At 47.8% G+C, this 15,438-nt stretch overlaps 1 protein-coding gene across 9 annotated transcripts in view; it reads right to left on the bottom strand.

The window, feature by feature from the left end:
• Nucleotides 1–15,438, bottom strand: part of STRADA (STE20 related adaptor alpha) — a 39,490-nt gene that overhangs the window by 1,039 nt on the left and 23,013 nt on the right. For all 9 annotated transcript variants that reach the window (XM_008012133.3, XM_008012137.3, XM_008012139.3 and 6 more), the window contains 8 exons: nt 9,090–9,192; nt 8,493–8,614; nt 5,594–5,702; nt 5,359–5,482; nt 3,356–3,527; nt 2,741–2,845; nt 447–688; nt 111–153 (listed from right to left, as the gene is read on the bottom strand). In XM_008012133.3, coding sequence (XP_008010324.3) covers nt 111–153; nt 447–688; nt 2,741–2,845; nt 3,356–3,527; nt 5,359–5,482; nt 5,594–5,702; nt 8,493–8,614; nt 9,090–9,192 — 1,020 coding nt within the window. The remainder of the gene's footprint in view (nt 1–110; nt 154–446; nt 689–2,740; nt 2,846–3,355; nt 3,528–5,358; nt 5,483–5,593; nt 5,703–8,492; nt 8,615–9,089; nt 9,193–15,438) is intronic.

Below are 15,438 nucleotides of genomic sequence, written 5' to 3'. Positions count from 1 at the left end.
AGCAGGGTAATTTCTCTCATTCAAGGGGAGGGGAAAGAAAGCTAAAGGGATTGTGAGTCGTTAGAACCAGAATGACTAGAACCAGAACCAGAACGAAGGGGCTACGGTACCTGCTTGAAGAAAGAGTGGTTCAGGAGGGTGCTGGCACTGGGCCTGGAGGGAAAGGGGAGGAGAGACCGCAGTGTCACTGCCATGTCCCCAGCTTCCTGAAATCCTGCCACTTATACCTCAGCCTCAGGTCCCCTCTCCCTCTCCCTCAGCTCATGGGAAACAGTAGCCAGAGCTCCCCAAGCTGGCCTCTGACACACCCAGGAGCTGATCCCTCCTGTATGTAGCTCCAGATTCCCCTGCAGAACCTTTGAGAGGTGCATCCCTTCACACCCTGGCCTTACCCTCCTGAGCACCCTCTGCTCTCCCGAAGCCCAGACCCAGGCCAGCGGGAATACCTGGCATCCGGGTTGCGCTGAAGGCACTGCTCCACAAAGTGGTGGAAGTAGGGGGAGAAGGTTCGGTGGTAGGGGTGGGAAGGCGAGTCGCCATTGGAGGGCCGTGGGGTGCTGGTGGTCAGGCTGTCACTCAGGCCAGAGTTGGCCACTGAGCGCGAAGGGCTCATGGTCAGCTCCTCGGCAGGGATGGTGCTGGTATCCAACAGGCAGGGCACTGTGCCGTTTAGTTTCTCTAGCAGCATCTGGGGAGGACAGAACCAGGACCTGGGCTGGAGGGGGGTCCCTGGAAGGCCTGAGTCTCTTCACAAATACACTTTTCCCAATATACAAATGTGATCATTTGAGAGCAGAAAAAGATGGAAGTGGAGTAAGTCCAATTTTCCCAAAGAAATGCTGGTCACTGGCATGGCAGGTCCACCCTAGCCAGGCCAACGTGAAAGGAGAAGGGTTGCACAAAAGTACCCGCTTTTCGCCATGGCTGGAAAGCAGGGCTCACAGTTCCCTCTTTCCCTTTACAAGGCATCAAATTCCTTTTACTGTAGAGTCCTCACCCTAGAGGGGAGGAGCAGCCAGATGAACCTGCTTTGAAGCGCAGCTGTCTGCCATGCCCAGGTGGATCCAATGAGGTCTGAGAGGCAGTCCCTGCAGTGCCACAGCCTGGGCTGTCACTGCAGCAGGCCACACGGGAGCAAGATGCCCAAAGGGAGGCCAGGCTGGGTGGCTGTTCCAAAGTACCCTAACTCAACACATAAAACCAGCCCCATCTGGGGACTGTTGTCCTCGTGGAAGTCCTCATGACCACATAAGCTGTCCAAGCCAGAAACCTGGAAATTGCTCTAGAGCTGCACTAATGTGAGAGCCACTAGCCACTTGTGGCTATTTCGATTTAAATGAGGTTTAAAATTCAGTCCCTTGGTCTCACTGGTCACCTTCTAAATGCTCAACAGCCACACAGTCTCATGGCTGCCATGCTGGACAGTGCAGCCACAGAAGCCCTCCTTCACTGCAGCGAATTCTAGTGGACGGTGCTGCTTCTAGGCCTGGACTTCTTGTTTACCCTCAGTCACCTTTTAATTCTTTCCTGAGCATCCTCTGTCACTGAATTATTTTACTGAGATCTCCTAGATTCCTCACACAGACTTCCATACCCTGCTAACCGATCTACTGGATCTAATCCATCTGCCGGGGTGATCTCTATAAATGACCTATCTTATGCTGTCACTCCTGTGCTTACAATCCTCAGCGCTGCTCCACAGGCTTTAGGACAGGAACCAGTGCTCTGAAGTGGCATCAAAGCCCTTCACAATGTACCCTTGCTTCCTTCTGCAGCCTGTCACCTGGCAGCCCCCAAGAAGCACTGCACCTTGGCCATTTACACCATTTACACCTCCTTGCTGTTCTCCAGATCCTGTGTTTTCTAGACTCTGGGTCTCTGCACATTCTGCTGTCTGCCGAGAAGAGTGTCCTAGTTTCTCCTCCACACAGGTGACTGCTGTCTGCCTTCCAACTCAAGGCTGCCTCCTCCCAGGACCTCCCTGGGCCCCTGCTCTGGGGAGCTGCACTCTGGCCACCATCCAGCTGCCCCTACCACCGGGCAAGCAGCCTGTGGGTTCCAGAGTGGCTTACTCAGAGCCTGCACCCTGCCCCTCCCAGTTCTAGACCATACTCCAAGTACCTGGGACCCAGGTAATCCTTGCCCAAATGACCCCAAATCCATTTTCTGGATTTAATGAGGCTTGGATAAGCCTCTTCCCTGGGTCTGTTTTCCCAAGGGTAGACTGTGCCACTGACTGTGCACCCTTGGATCCGAGGGTAGCCAGAGGACAGGCATCTGGAGGGGCATGAACAGAAGCTGAACTTACAGAATGGGGGTTCCAAAGGTGTTGGCTGAAATGTGGTTGGCATGGAACTCTGAGAACTATGGGAATTCTAAATTAGAAACTGACCTTCCAGGTATATTTATCCAAGTAGGAGGATAGAACATATTTTATACATTTATAAAAACTGGTTAGCTTAATGTATATGTTTTAAATAGACATGTAGCATGTGGGCCTCCATTTGCACCCCTGTTCCTGGGATCGCCTCCCCAAGCTGGCCTCCCTTACCACCGCATTTGCCACAGGAAGTAAACAAAGAGTGAGTCCACCATCCCCCACTGGGTGGGACTTCTTGAAGGAAAACATAGGGTCTTTCATCTTAGTATTCCTGGTCTGTGTCCTGAGTGTGAGAGACACTCAATGAACATCTGTGGAAGGCAGGCAGGCAAGAAGGAAACCAATGGGCGGCAGGCTTACCTGGGTGGCAGGCATATCCTTAAAGGGGACGTGGCCGTTGGCCAGTTCACAGGCTGTGATTCCCACACTGTAGATGTCAGATTTGGCATCATAACCCTGGAGATTCTAAGCCAGGAACAAAAAGCCACAGATGACCCCATTTGGTCTTTGTTCTTAGAAAAAGGGTAGAACTAAGGAGAGGAAAAGGATGGCTGTCTCCAAATCAGGACCCGCTGCTAATGACTCGCCTTGCCTGTGCTACTGAAGACTAACTGCTATTTTACCACCTGCAACTGTTTGGCGATGCTCTGTAAGGAGCTGAAGTGCCAGCCCTAGGTTCCTGCTTAGCACAGGGATCCAGAGAGCAGCAAACATTTCCAAAATGCTCACCCTTCTAATAGGGTGCCAAGGGTCCCTAAAGGGAGCTGAAATAGCATCCAGTAGAGGTTAGGACCCCCTGGGAAGAACCACATCCATCTGCAATGGACAGGCGCTGCCCACGCTGAGGGCTCCCTACCTCCAGGAACCCCTTTACCCCACTGGGAGGTTGAGAGCCCCCGACCCCAGGCAATGCCTGAACGCTCCCTTGGGAATCATAAGTTGGGTAGGGGAGCTCCTCTGGGCCCACGCACAGACCTGCTGGAGGACCTCGGGGCTGAGCCACGGCAGAACCTTGACACTGTACTTTGGAAAATCGTGGACCACTCGCTGCCGCTGCCCATGGCTTATCATGCTGAGGTTGCTGCGCAAACCAGACAGGTAGACCTTCCCATCCACAGAGATCAGGATGTGGCTGGCTTTGACACTCCTGGGGAAGCAGGGAGGGTGTCACGGAGAGCAGGAGCCCCTCCTGCTACAAACTTTTGGTCTTCACACACTCCACCTGGCCAGCTCTCTCCTGTGTGCATGTGTTATACATGTATATGTGTATTTTACATATACATAACCATGTTTTTGTTTTTATTGAGATAGAGTCTCACTCTGTTGCCAGGCTAGAGTGCAGTGGCTCAATCTAGGCACACTGCAACCTCTGCCTCCTGGGTTCAAGCAATTCCTATGCCTCAGCTATCCAAGTAGCTGGGATTACAGGTATGCACCACCACGCCCAGCTAAATTTTTTTTTTTTTTTTTTTTTTTTTGAGATGGCGTCTCTCTGTCACCCAGGCTGGAGTGCAGTGGTGCGATCTCGGCTCACTGGAAGCTCCGTCTCCCTTCTGGGGACAAACACTCACACTACCCCTAACCAACACACATGTAAATGGTGACATCCACACATGTCCCCTGATGGGTCTGCATGGGGGTTTCTTTAGGGTGTACATCCAGAAGTGGCATTGATGGTTCTGGTTCCACAACCCTGACTGGCAGCACTAGCCATCTTCCACCACCTGGACAGGAGGCTCCCTGTCCTTGCCACACTGGGACTCGCCCATCCTCCCACCCGCTGCCAGGCTCATGTGCATAAGGTGACATCTTGTTTTTCATTTGCTTTTCTCTGATTGAAGATTTGAGTGACTCTTCCCATGATGGGCTTGTCTTGGGGTTTCCTCTTTTGTAGACTTCTGATCTTTGACCCATTTTTCTTGCTTTGCTGTCCATTTCTTGTTGATTTGCAAGATTTCCCTGTTACTAATCTCCTGTGTTGACAAAGCTAATATCATCTGGTCTGTCACTTGTTTCTTCACTTTTTTCATTGTATCTTGCATTGGATAGAAATCTTCTTGATCTAATCAAATTCATTAATCTTTTGTCTTATGTTTTGTGCTTCTAAAATGTTGAGAAATTATTATATGCCTCAGGTCACAAAAACATTTTCTCACATTTCCTTCTATTTAAGTCTGTAGTTTTACGTTTTACATAGAAGCCTTTAATCCAGCTGGAGTCCTCCTATGTGTGAGGAGTTAGGTAGGGGTCCAGTTTTACCATTTTCCCTACTATGAGCTGATCTCCTGACACCATCTACTAAGCTATCTGTCTTTGCCCTGGTCTCTCAGCATAAGACTGACTCTGGGGGCACAGAAAGAAGGAGGCAGAGGGTGGAGTACAAAGGTCCACATGAGATGTTCCTCTCACACAACACTCAGGACCACGCTGCTCAGCAAAGAGAAAGTCAGTGGCTTCAGCACTAACAGGCTGAAGCCTGCTAGACCATCCCCCAAGTCAGTGGCAAGGTCAGAATCCAGATCCTCCTTCTTTTTTTTTTTAAGATAAAAGTCTCACTCTGCCACCTAGGCTGGAGTGTAATGGTGTGATCTCCAATCACTGCAACCTCTGCCTCCTGGGTTCAAGCGATTCTCCTGCCTCAGCCTCTCTAGTAGCTGGGACTACAAGCGTGTGCCACCACACCCAGCTAATTTTTGTATTTTTAGTAGAGACAGGGTTTCACTATGTTGACCAGGCTGGTCTTGAACTCCTGACCTTGTGATCCACCCTCCTTGGCCTCCCAAGTGCTGGGATTACAGGTGTGAGCCACCACGCTGGGCCCTTTTTCTTTTCAGAGCAAAGAAATCCTCAGCAAGAATCCAGATCCTTGATTTTAAACTCTGGCTTCATTAACTTCAGTCAAACTTCACCTGTTTACCTAAAGGCTCAGGGGCACAGCTACCCACTCTAATCATGGGAAAGGCCGCCTAAGAACGCACCTGTGTACATATCCCATGTGGTGGATGTAGTCGAGGGCCTTCAGGACCCCCTGCAGAATGTAAGCGATCGCCAGCTCATTCATGCCATCCATGAAGTGTGTACAGATGAGATCCTTTGCAGAACCTGGAGAAAAGAATTGCACGGAGGCAGTGAAAGGTAATGGAGGAGGAAAACAGGCAATCTGACAACAGAGTCCCAGTAACCCCTTTCTACCAAGAACCCTTTCCCACTCACCATATGCCATGAATGATGTGACAACCCACAGCTCATTGTCTGCAATAAAAGTGGCTCGATATGGCACAATATTAGGATGGTTGAAGAGTTTGGAGACATGCAGCTCACCCTGGAAGCAATGATGAAGCTGAAGTCAGAACCAAATGGCCCTGAAGGATGCCGCTCAACACGAAGGTGCCAGCATGGACAATAGGGGGACCTGGCACTTTCTGGGTGTTCTCAGAGTCGTAGGAGCAGCCTAAGCAGGTGCCTGTCAACATAGGAAAAACAAGGCCCTGCTGCCCCTGCAGGGACCCAGCACTGCTTTGCCTCTGCCAAACGGGGAAACTGTCAACAACAGAGGGTGCCAGCACACCGACTCAGAGATGATGAAGGCAAACTCTTGACTGAAGACTTCTGAAGTTACAAGCTTATCTCAATTTCAAGGGTCAACGTACAGAATTCCTCTTTAAGATAAGAAAACAAAAAATATTTTGTTGTTGTTATTTGGAGAGACAAGGTCTCACTGTGTTGTTGCCCAGGCTGGTCTCAAACTCCCGGGCTCAAGCAATCCTTCTGCCTCAGCCTCCCAAAGTGCTAGGATTACAGGTGTGAGCCACCAAGCCACTGTACCTGGCCAAAAATGTTTTTCTCTTTTCTTTCTTTGAGACAGGGTCTTGCTCTGTCACCCAGGCTGGAGTGCAGTGGTGTGATCTTGTCTCACTGCAGCCTCAACTTCCCAGGCTCAAGTCATCCTCCCACCTCAGCCTCGCTGGTGGCTGCGACCACAGGTGGACGTCACCATACCTAGCTAATTTTTTGTATTTTTTTGTAGAGACAGGGTTTCACCATGTTGCCTAGGCCTGCTTTGGCCTCCCAAAGTGCTGGGATTACAGGCGTGAGCCACCATGCCCAGCCCAAAACTATGTTTCTATTGTAAAAGAAAACATGGCCAGGCATGGTGGCTCACGCCTGTAATCCCAGCACTTTGGGAGGCAAGGCGGTGGATCACTTGAGCCCAAGAGTTGAAGACCAGCCTGGGCAACATGGCGAAACCCCATCTATACTAAACATACAAAAAATTAGTTGAGCATGGTGGTGCACGCCTCTAGTCCCAGCTACTCTGGAAGCTTCAGTGGTAGAATCACCTGTGCCTGGAGAAGTCAAGGCTGTGGTGAGCTGTGATTGCACCACTGCACTGCAGCCTAGGCAACAGAGCCAGACCTTGTCTCAAATAAAAAAAGAAAGAAAGAAAACATAGTTGATGGAGGAAAAGGCCAGCTGAGACCCACCAAACTACTATGAACAGATGAACAGGTCCTAGAGCACCATCAGGTAACCACCAATTTAGAAAAAGTTGTAAATGAAGGAGGGGAGGGGCGCAACTAACGCTACTGAAGAAAAACTGTCCCAGGCTCTGAATCTAAGCTGGCATCAGGAAAGGAGAGTCTAATTCCCAGGCACTTACTAGACTCACAGTCTCTCTCCATTTTGTTTTGTTTTGTTTTTTGAGCCAGGGACTCAGTCTATCACCCAGGCTAGAGTTTGGTAGTGCAATCTCAAACTCTTGGGCTCAAGTGATCTGCCTGCCTTGCCCTCCCAAAGTGTTAGGATTACAGGCATGAGCTACCATGCCTCGCCCCTCTCTCAGTTTAACAAGACAGTGGCTACTTGCTTCTCGAATAGAAAGGAATGTCAGGACTGGACATGGTGACTCACACCTGTAATCCTAGCACTTTGGGAGGCCGGAGCAACTTGATTGCTCAAGCTCAGGAGTTTGAGACCAGCCTGGGCAAGATGGTGAAACCCTGTCTCTACAAAAAATACAGGTGTGGTGTGCCTATAGTCCCAGCTATTTGGGGGGCTGAGGCAGGAGAATCACTTGAGCCTAGCAGGTTAAGGCTGCAGTGAGCTGTGCTGCTGCCACTGTACTCCAGCCAGGGCAATAAAATGAGACCCTATCTCAAAAAAAAAAAAAAAAAAAAAAAAAAAGAAGCCAGACGCGGTGGCTCACGTTTATAATCACAGCACTTTGGGAGACCAAGGCAGGCGGATCACCTGAAGTCAGGAGTTTGAGACCAGCCTGGCCAACATGAAGAAACCCCATCTTTACTAAAAATACAAAAGTTAGCCGGTTGGGAGGCCGAGGCAGGCGGATCATAATGTCAGGAGATTGAGACTATCCTGGCTAATATGGTGAAACTCCGTCTCTACTAAAAATACAAAAAAATTAGCCGGGCATGGCAGCGTGCGCCTATAGTCCCAGCTACTTGGGAGGCTGAGGCAGGAGGATGGTGTGAACCTGGGAGGTGGAGCTTGCAGTGAGCAGAGATCTTGCCACTGCACTCCAGCCTGGGCAACAGAGCGAGACTCTGTCTCAAAAAAAAAAAAAAGTTAGCCAGGCGCAGTGGTGTGCGCCTATAGTACCAGCTACTTGGGAGGCTAAGGCAGGAGAATCACATGAACCCAGGAGCCGAGATTGTGCCACTGCACTCCAGCCTGGGTGACAGAGTGAGAATCTGTCTCAAAAAAAAAAAAAAAAAAAAAAAAAAGGGAAAAAGGAAAAGAAAATGAAAGGAACATCAGGCAAATAAGATGCTGAGAGCCAGAAGATGGCCACTAGTGGCAGGGCAGGCGCCTTGCAACTGGAAGAAGATGGCCTGGATTTGAATCCTGCCTCTGCCATGAGCAAATAATAAATAAATGAATAAAGGAGCCAGAAGGGAGTGTTTGGAGAAGAAAAGTGAAATGTAAATTAGCCTGAGCCCAGTCCTTAGTGCCAAATGGCCAGGATTCTCCACTGAAAGCTTCCGTAACTTCCGAATGTTTACTCTCCCTTCATTTCTTTGTAATTCCTTGTAATTATTATCAGAGCCAAGAGCCCACCCTCCCTCCAGGTGACACACTCATGGTTTATTACCTGCAAGAATGTTACCATCTCATTGGAACAAGCTTCTAGGTTAATCCTCCGTACAGTCACATACTCTCCCGTTGGTTTGTACCTCGCTAGATTCACAGTCATCAGGTCCTCAAATCCTTTGCCTAAAAGAAAAGAGGAATGCCATACACAAGGACAAGAACAACAAAGGGTTTTTAAACATTTTTCCTTAAAAAAGGGACTTGATTTCAAAAGAAACTTAATGTTAAATTTTTCACTGCTATTACTTTTTTTTTCCCTTTTCCCAGCAGAATTTAACTGTTACGTTCATGGCTCACATTTCTCGATTTTTCTCCCATCAGTTCCTTCTCAGCCAACCTTTCTGACTCACTATGGCCAGGACACCAGAAACATGCAGCCACAAAGGAAAGATGGCAAAAGAGCTTCTCTCCTGGAAGTTTGATCTCTTCCCATACTTGGCAGGAAAAAACAGAGGAGACCCACAGAAGCAAGTCTGTGCCCATGAATCCTCCTAACTAGCAGACAGCCTCTGCTGTACACATATCTGGGGCTGCTGAGAAAGCTGCAGCAGCCCCTGGAGCAGGAGAGCAGGAGAGTAAGGACGGTGCCTGCGCATACCTATCACAGTGAGCAGCTCGTAACACCCTCCCTCTGGCAGAAAGCTACTCATGACCTCCTGTTTAGAGAAGGATGCTATTGACTCTGAGCTCGCATCATTGGTCTAAAAAAGAAAAAAAAAAAATAGGTTAGTAGAGAAAACTGGGGGTGGGATGGGAGTGTGGTGAAAGTGGTAATTCAGACCCACGAGGAGACTGGCATCCAAACACACACACAAATCCTGACTCGGTGCCAACACTATTTGAAGAGAAATAAAACATCACATTCAGTGTAGTAATCAGCACTAATATCAGAACAAGTGTTAGGGCTGTCTATAAACGGGGAGACAAGGACGTGTTCCCATCAACTGTTAATCTGCTTGTCCTTTCCAACGATCAATGCATTTGCTAAAACCTATGAAATTCTCACTTGGAGAAGGGATGTCTAGAGAATAAAAGCATGTTTGGAAAAGAGAAGCAGGTGGAGAGGTAGGGATTCTCTTGAATTTCCTGATGCATTAGGATCCTATTTTTAAGGTCCTGACCACAAGATCCCAAAAGGTCAAACACTGAATCTTGCTCTAGCGAAAATGTGGCCAGGAGTAGCCCCTCTTTAGCAAACCAAGAGCCCGGGCCAGTAATTGCCTGACATTTCCAGTGAAGTGGGAGAACCACTGATGCCCTGAGCTGCAGGCAAGGCACAGAGCTGTCAGGTCTCAGGCATCATCCAGGCAGTCAACGTGGCCTGCTCCCTTGTTCCTGCCCACGTGTGCTGTGAGTGAAGCTGGGGTCTAGCCATTTAGGATGTGTCACAACTCTGGCCTCTGAGGTCCTAGAGGAAGGTGTCCAGCCATGTCTGAGTTTGTGCAAAACACACAGCAGACCAACAGCTCTTCTTTCAGGTTAATGGACTGTTTCCTTCTTCCAGACCTAAATTTATGTGTATGATTTAGGGACTGTGACTGCTTTTCTTTTTTTTTAGATTCTCTTTCTTTAGATGCACATCTAACTGAAACGGAGAAACCTGGGCCAGCTCATGTTTCATGTGCTGCACTCATAAACCTGACCTCCAGGCAGAAAAAGTCCTTTGTGAAAGTATGAGAGGCTCCTGGCCCAGCACTACCCAGAAGAGCACGAGCTGAGAGTGTTCTGACAAGGCGGTGCTTGAACAACTCTTTGGGAAGCAGCTCTGCAAAGGAAACCATAAAGATGACAGTGCTCTATACCTGTTAGATGACCAGGGTATACTTTTGCATATGATCTCCTCCATAGCTCAGTGAAGTAGCCGGGACAGATCTTATCTCCACTCTTCACTAACAAAAACGAGGGCCAAGGAGATTAAGTGACTTGCTAAAAATCAAAACGTGAGTACACGGCACAGGACCCAGGCCCAAGCCAGTGAAATTAATCTGCCACCCTGTCAGCTGACATTTCACGTGTATCTGGTTTATTTGTTGATTTGTTGCTGTTGTTGTTGTTGTTGTTGTTTTTTTTTTTTTTTTGAGGCGGAGTTTCGCTCTGTCGCCCAGGCTGGAGTGCAGTGGCCGGATCTCAGCTCACTGCAAGCTCCGCCTCCCGGGTTCACGCCATTCTCCTGCCTCGAGACTCCCGAGTAGCTGGGACTACAGGCGCCCGCCACCTCGCCCGGCTAGATTTTTGTATTTTTTAGTAGAGACGGGGTTTCACCGGGTTAGCCAGGATGGTCTTGATCTCCTGACCTCGTGATCTGCCCGTCTCTTGCTGTTGTTTTTAAGCGATGGGGTCTCTCTCTGTCGCTCAGGCTAAAGTGTAGTGGTGAGATCCTGGCTCACTGTGGCCTTGAACTCCTGGGCTCAATTGATCCTCCTGCCTCAGCCTTCCAAGTAGCTGCGATTACTGGCTGTATGTGGTTTCAAAATAGCTGATGCTGCTGATGCAGAAAGAAACCCCCAGGTGGGCTCTGTCTCCTTCACCACTTACCCTGACAGTAAGAAGAACCTAGTCAAGCAAAATTAAGCCTCGTCACCAAATTCCATTTCTAATTTAATCAATTTTTATATTTCTAAGATTTGACCAAATTGTTGTATTTCACTGTAGTTCACCCATTTTCACTGCTGTATAATCTATTAATCACATGAATATATCTCAGTTTACCCATTCCAACATTGATGGGTCATTTGGATTGTTTTTCTGTTCTGCTATTATGGACTATGCTACTATAAACATGTTTGAATATGTCTCCTGACTAAAGCTTGTACTTAGGAGTGGATGGAATTGCTAGGTGACAGAGTATATGAACAATCAACTTTATGAGACAACGCCAAATTATTTTCCAAAAATGGTTATACCAATTTACACTCCCACCAGCGACATACGTGTTTTTTGTTTTTGTTTTTGTTTTTAAGACGGAGTCTCACTCTGTCACCAGGCTGGTGTGCAGTGGCACGATCTCGGCTCAGTGCAACCTCCGCCTCCTGGGTCCAAGCGATTCTCCTGACTCAGCCTCCCAAGTAGCTGGGACCACCACGCCTGGCTAAGTTTTGTATTTTTTTTGTAGAGATGGGGTTTTGCCATGTTGCCCAGCTGGTCTTGAACTCCTGACCTCAAGTGATCCACCCAGCTTGGCTCACAAAGTGCTAAGATTACAGGCATGAGCCACCGTGCCCAGCCACATGTGTTCTTATTAATTTATCTTTTCCCCAACATTGATATTTTCAGATTTCTTAATTTTCGCCAGTCTCGTGGATTTGATTTACATTTCCCTGGTTACTAAGGAAGATGAGGATCTCTTCATACATTTATCAGTCATGTGAGCTTTCTCCAAGATGAAAATGCCTCTTCCTGTCTCTTGCCCATTTTCCTATTGTTTCAGTGCAGGATTTCCCCAAAGTGGGCCCCACGGAACTCTGATTCTGCCAGTTGGATAGAAAAACTTTCTGACCTCGTGATCCGCCCGTCTCGGCCTCCCAAAGTGCTGGGATTACAGGCTTGAGCCACCGCGCCCGGCCTCTACTAAAAATACAAAAAAAACCTAGCCGGGTGAGGTGGCAGGCGCCTGTAGTCCCAACTACTCGGGAGGCTGAGGCAGGAGAATGGCGTAAACCTGGGAGGCGGAGCTTGCAGTGAGCTGAGATCCGGCCACTGCACTCCAGCCTGGGTGACAGAGCTAGACTCCGTCTCAAAAAAAAAAAAAAAAAAAAAAAAGAAAAACTTTCCATGTCCAATGAAGTTAGGACATGCAGCATACTCTCTCATGGAGGATCACAAAGTGTACGTCCATATTAAAGGCACTGAGAAATTCTGTAGTAAGAAAACTTATTAACTTTGTTTAACCTAGCATTTCCCAAAGAGATCTGTCTAGGGAACCTTCTGTGCCTAACATCTGTTGAATTTTGGGAAAGATAATTGGGAAAGGCTATTTTAAATAAAACATATGCTATAATGCAAAGAGCATAGGCTTATGGGCCATACAGAGGCAGAATTTGAACTCAGGTCTATTACTGGTTCTGTGACCCTGGGCAAGTCACTCTGATCTCTTGGAATCTCCATTATATCAGCAGCTGAGTAATTTCCATCTCACAGTGTTGTCTCTATTAGATGAGATAAAACATGTTAAGAGCTTAGTGCTACCTGGTGTATAAAAGACATTCAATACGTGTGAATCCTATTCTCCTACTCCTTCTATTGCTCTCTACTTTTTGGTGACTCTCCTGTTCAACAAATAAAATAGAAAAGAGAAAATAGAGGAAACAGAGAATCCTAAGCAGAGCTTGATCAGTAGTTAAAGTTGCTTTGATACTGGTTTTTATACTTATCTGTGTTTTCTAATGCTCTCAAAATAAATTCTAGGACCATTAAACTTTATTTTATTTATTTATTTTTGAGACAGAGTCTCGCTCTGTCACCCAGGCTGGAGTACAATGGCACGATCTCAGCTCACTATAGCCTCTGCCTTTTGGGTTCAAGCGATTCTCCTGCCTCAGCCTTCTAAGTAGCTGGGACTACAGGTGCGAGCCACCATGCCTGGCTAGGTTTTTTTTTTTTTTTTTTTAGACAGAGTCTCGCTCTGCTGCCCAGGCTGGAGTGCAGTAGTGTGATCTAGGCTCACTGCAACCTCTGCCTCCTGGGTTCAAGTGATTCTCCTCCCTTGGCCTCCCAAGTAGCTGGGATTACAGGTGCATGATACCACGCCTGGCTAATTTTTTGTATTTTTAGTAAAGACGGGGTTTCACTGTGTTGGCCAGGCTGGTCTCAAACTCCTGACCTCAGGTGATCCGCCCACCTCAGCCTCCCAAAGTGCTAGGATTACAGGCGTGAGTCACCACGCCCGGCAGACAGATACTTCATTATGTCCCTTTTCCTTGTCAGGCGTGCATATAAGCTTATAAGACATATTGTCTACTAGGCTATACACTAAGACACATTCTTGCTAAGCCTAGGTAGGGAATGATTCATTAAACTATCAATGTGCTTAACTAGTAACTTGACAAATATTTATTTCTATTCTCCAGTAGTACAGAAAACTACTAAAACTAACCCAAAAGTATTAGTTTTAGAAAATAAAATTCTTTTTTTTTTTTTTTTTTTTGAGACAGGGTCTCACTCTGTCACCCAGGCTGGAGTACAGCGGCATGATCATAGCTCACTACAGCCTCGAACTCCGGGGCTCAAGCAGATCCTCCCACCTCAGCCTTCCAGGTATATGCCACCATGCCAGGCTAATCTTTTTTTTTTTTTCTTTTTCAATTAGGGACAGAGCCTCACTCTGTCTCCCAGGCTGGAGTGCAATGGCACTATCCTAGCTCACTGCAGCCTTGAACTCCTGGGCTTAAGGGATTTTCCTGCCTCATCCTCCTGGGTAGGTAGGACTACCAGTGTGCGCCACCATGCCTGGCTAGTTTTTTTGTTTTTAGAGATGGGGTCTCACTGTGTTGCCCAGGCTGGCCTCAAATTCCTGGCCTCAAATCATCCTCCTGCCTCAGCCTCCCAAAGTGCTAGGTTTACAGGTGTGAGCCACCACACCTGGCCTTTAGAAAATAAAGTTCTGGGGGCCGGACATGGTGGCTCACACCTGTAATCCCAGCACTCTGGGAGGCCAAGGCAGGCAGATCAGGAGATCAAGCCCATCCTGGCCAACACGGTGAAACCCCGTCTCTACTAAAAATACAAAAAATTAGTCGGGTATGGCAGCGGGTGCCTGTAGTCCCAGCTACTTGGGAGGCTGAGGCAGGAGAATGGCGTGAACTCGGGAGGCGGAGCTTGCAATGAGCTGAGATCGCGCCACTGCACTCCAGCCTGGGCGACAGAGCGACACTCCATTTCAAAAAAAAGAAAGAAAGAAAAGAAAGAAAGAAAGAAAAGAAAGAGAGAGAGAGAGAGAGAGAGGAAGGAATGAAGGAAGGAAGGAAGGAAGGAAGGAAGGAAGGAAGGGAAAGAAAAAGAAAGAAAGAAGGAAGAGAGAGAGAGAGAAAGAAGAAAGAAAGAAAGAAAGAAGAAAGAAAGAAGGAAAGAAAGAAAGAAAAGAAAGAAGGAAGGAAAGAAAAGAAAAGAAAAGAAAAGAAAAAAGAAAAGAAAAGAAAAGAAAGAAAGAAAGTAAGTTAGCTCTTGGCCAGGCACGGTGGCTCACGCCTGTAATCCCAGCACTTTGGGAGGCCGAGGCGGGTGGATCATCTGAGGTCAGGAGTTTGAAACCAGCCTGGCCAACATGGTGAAACCCCGTCTCTACTGAATACAAAAAATTAGCTGGGTGTGGTGGCACATGTCTATAATCCCAGCTACTTGGGAGGCTGAGGCAGGAGAATCACTTGAACCCGGGAGGCAGACATTGCAGTGAGCCGAGATTGCACCATTGCATTCCAGCCTGGGCAACAAAAGTGAAGTTCCATCTCAAAAAAAAAAAAAGAAGTTCTTGAAAGTTCTTGACTGGGCACGGTGGCTCACGACTGTAATCCCAGCATTTTGGGAGGCTGAGTCAGGTGGATCACTTGAAGTCAGGAGTTTGAGACCAGCCAACATAGTGAAACCAGAAAATATTCTCTACTAAAAATACAAAAATTAGCTGCGCGTGATGGCACACGCCTGTAATTCCACCTACTCGGGACGTTGAGGCAGAATTGCTTGAACCCAGGAGGCAGAGGTTGCAGTGAACCGAGGTTGCACCACTGCACTCCAGCCTAGGCAACAGAGTGAGACTCGATCTCAAAAAAGAAAAGAAAAGAAAAGAAAGTTCTTTATGTAACTGGCAATATGAGCTCACAGGCAATCTGGAATTGCATAAAATGAACTAGTCCAGTGATAGCAACTGCTCTGTCCCTGGCTCACTAGGAATGATTCTAAAATGGAGGCCTTCTTCTTTGTGGATATTGTATAGGTCTGAACTCAAAGAGAGACCA

The sequence above is a fragment of the Chlorocebus sabaeus genome, chromosome 16 (genome assembly GCF_047675955.1).
Source record: "Chlorocebus sabaeus isolate Y175 chromosome 16, mChlSab1.0.hap1, whole genome shotgun sequence".
In the NCBI taxonomy this organism is placed as follows: Eukaryota; Metazoa; Chordata; class Mammalia; order Primates; family Cercopithecidae; genus Chlorocebus; species Chlorocebus sabaeus.
Note: the sequence above shows the minus strand (reverse complement) of the source record. Positions and strands in the feature narration are given on the sequence as shown.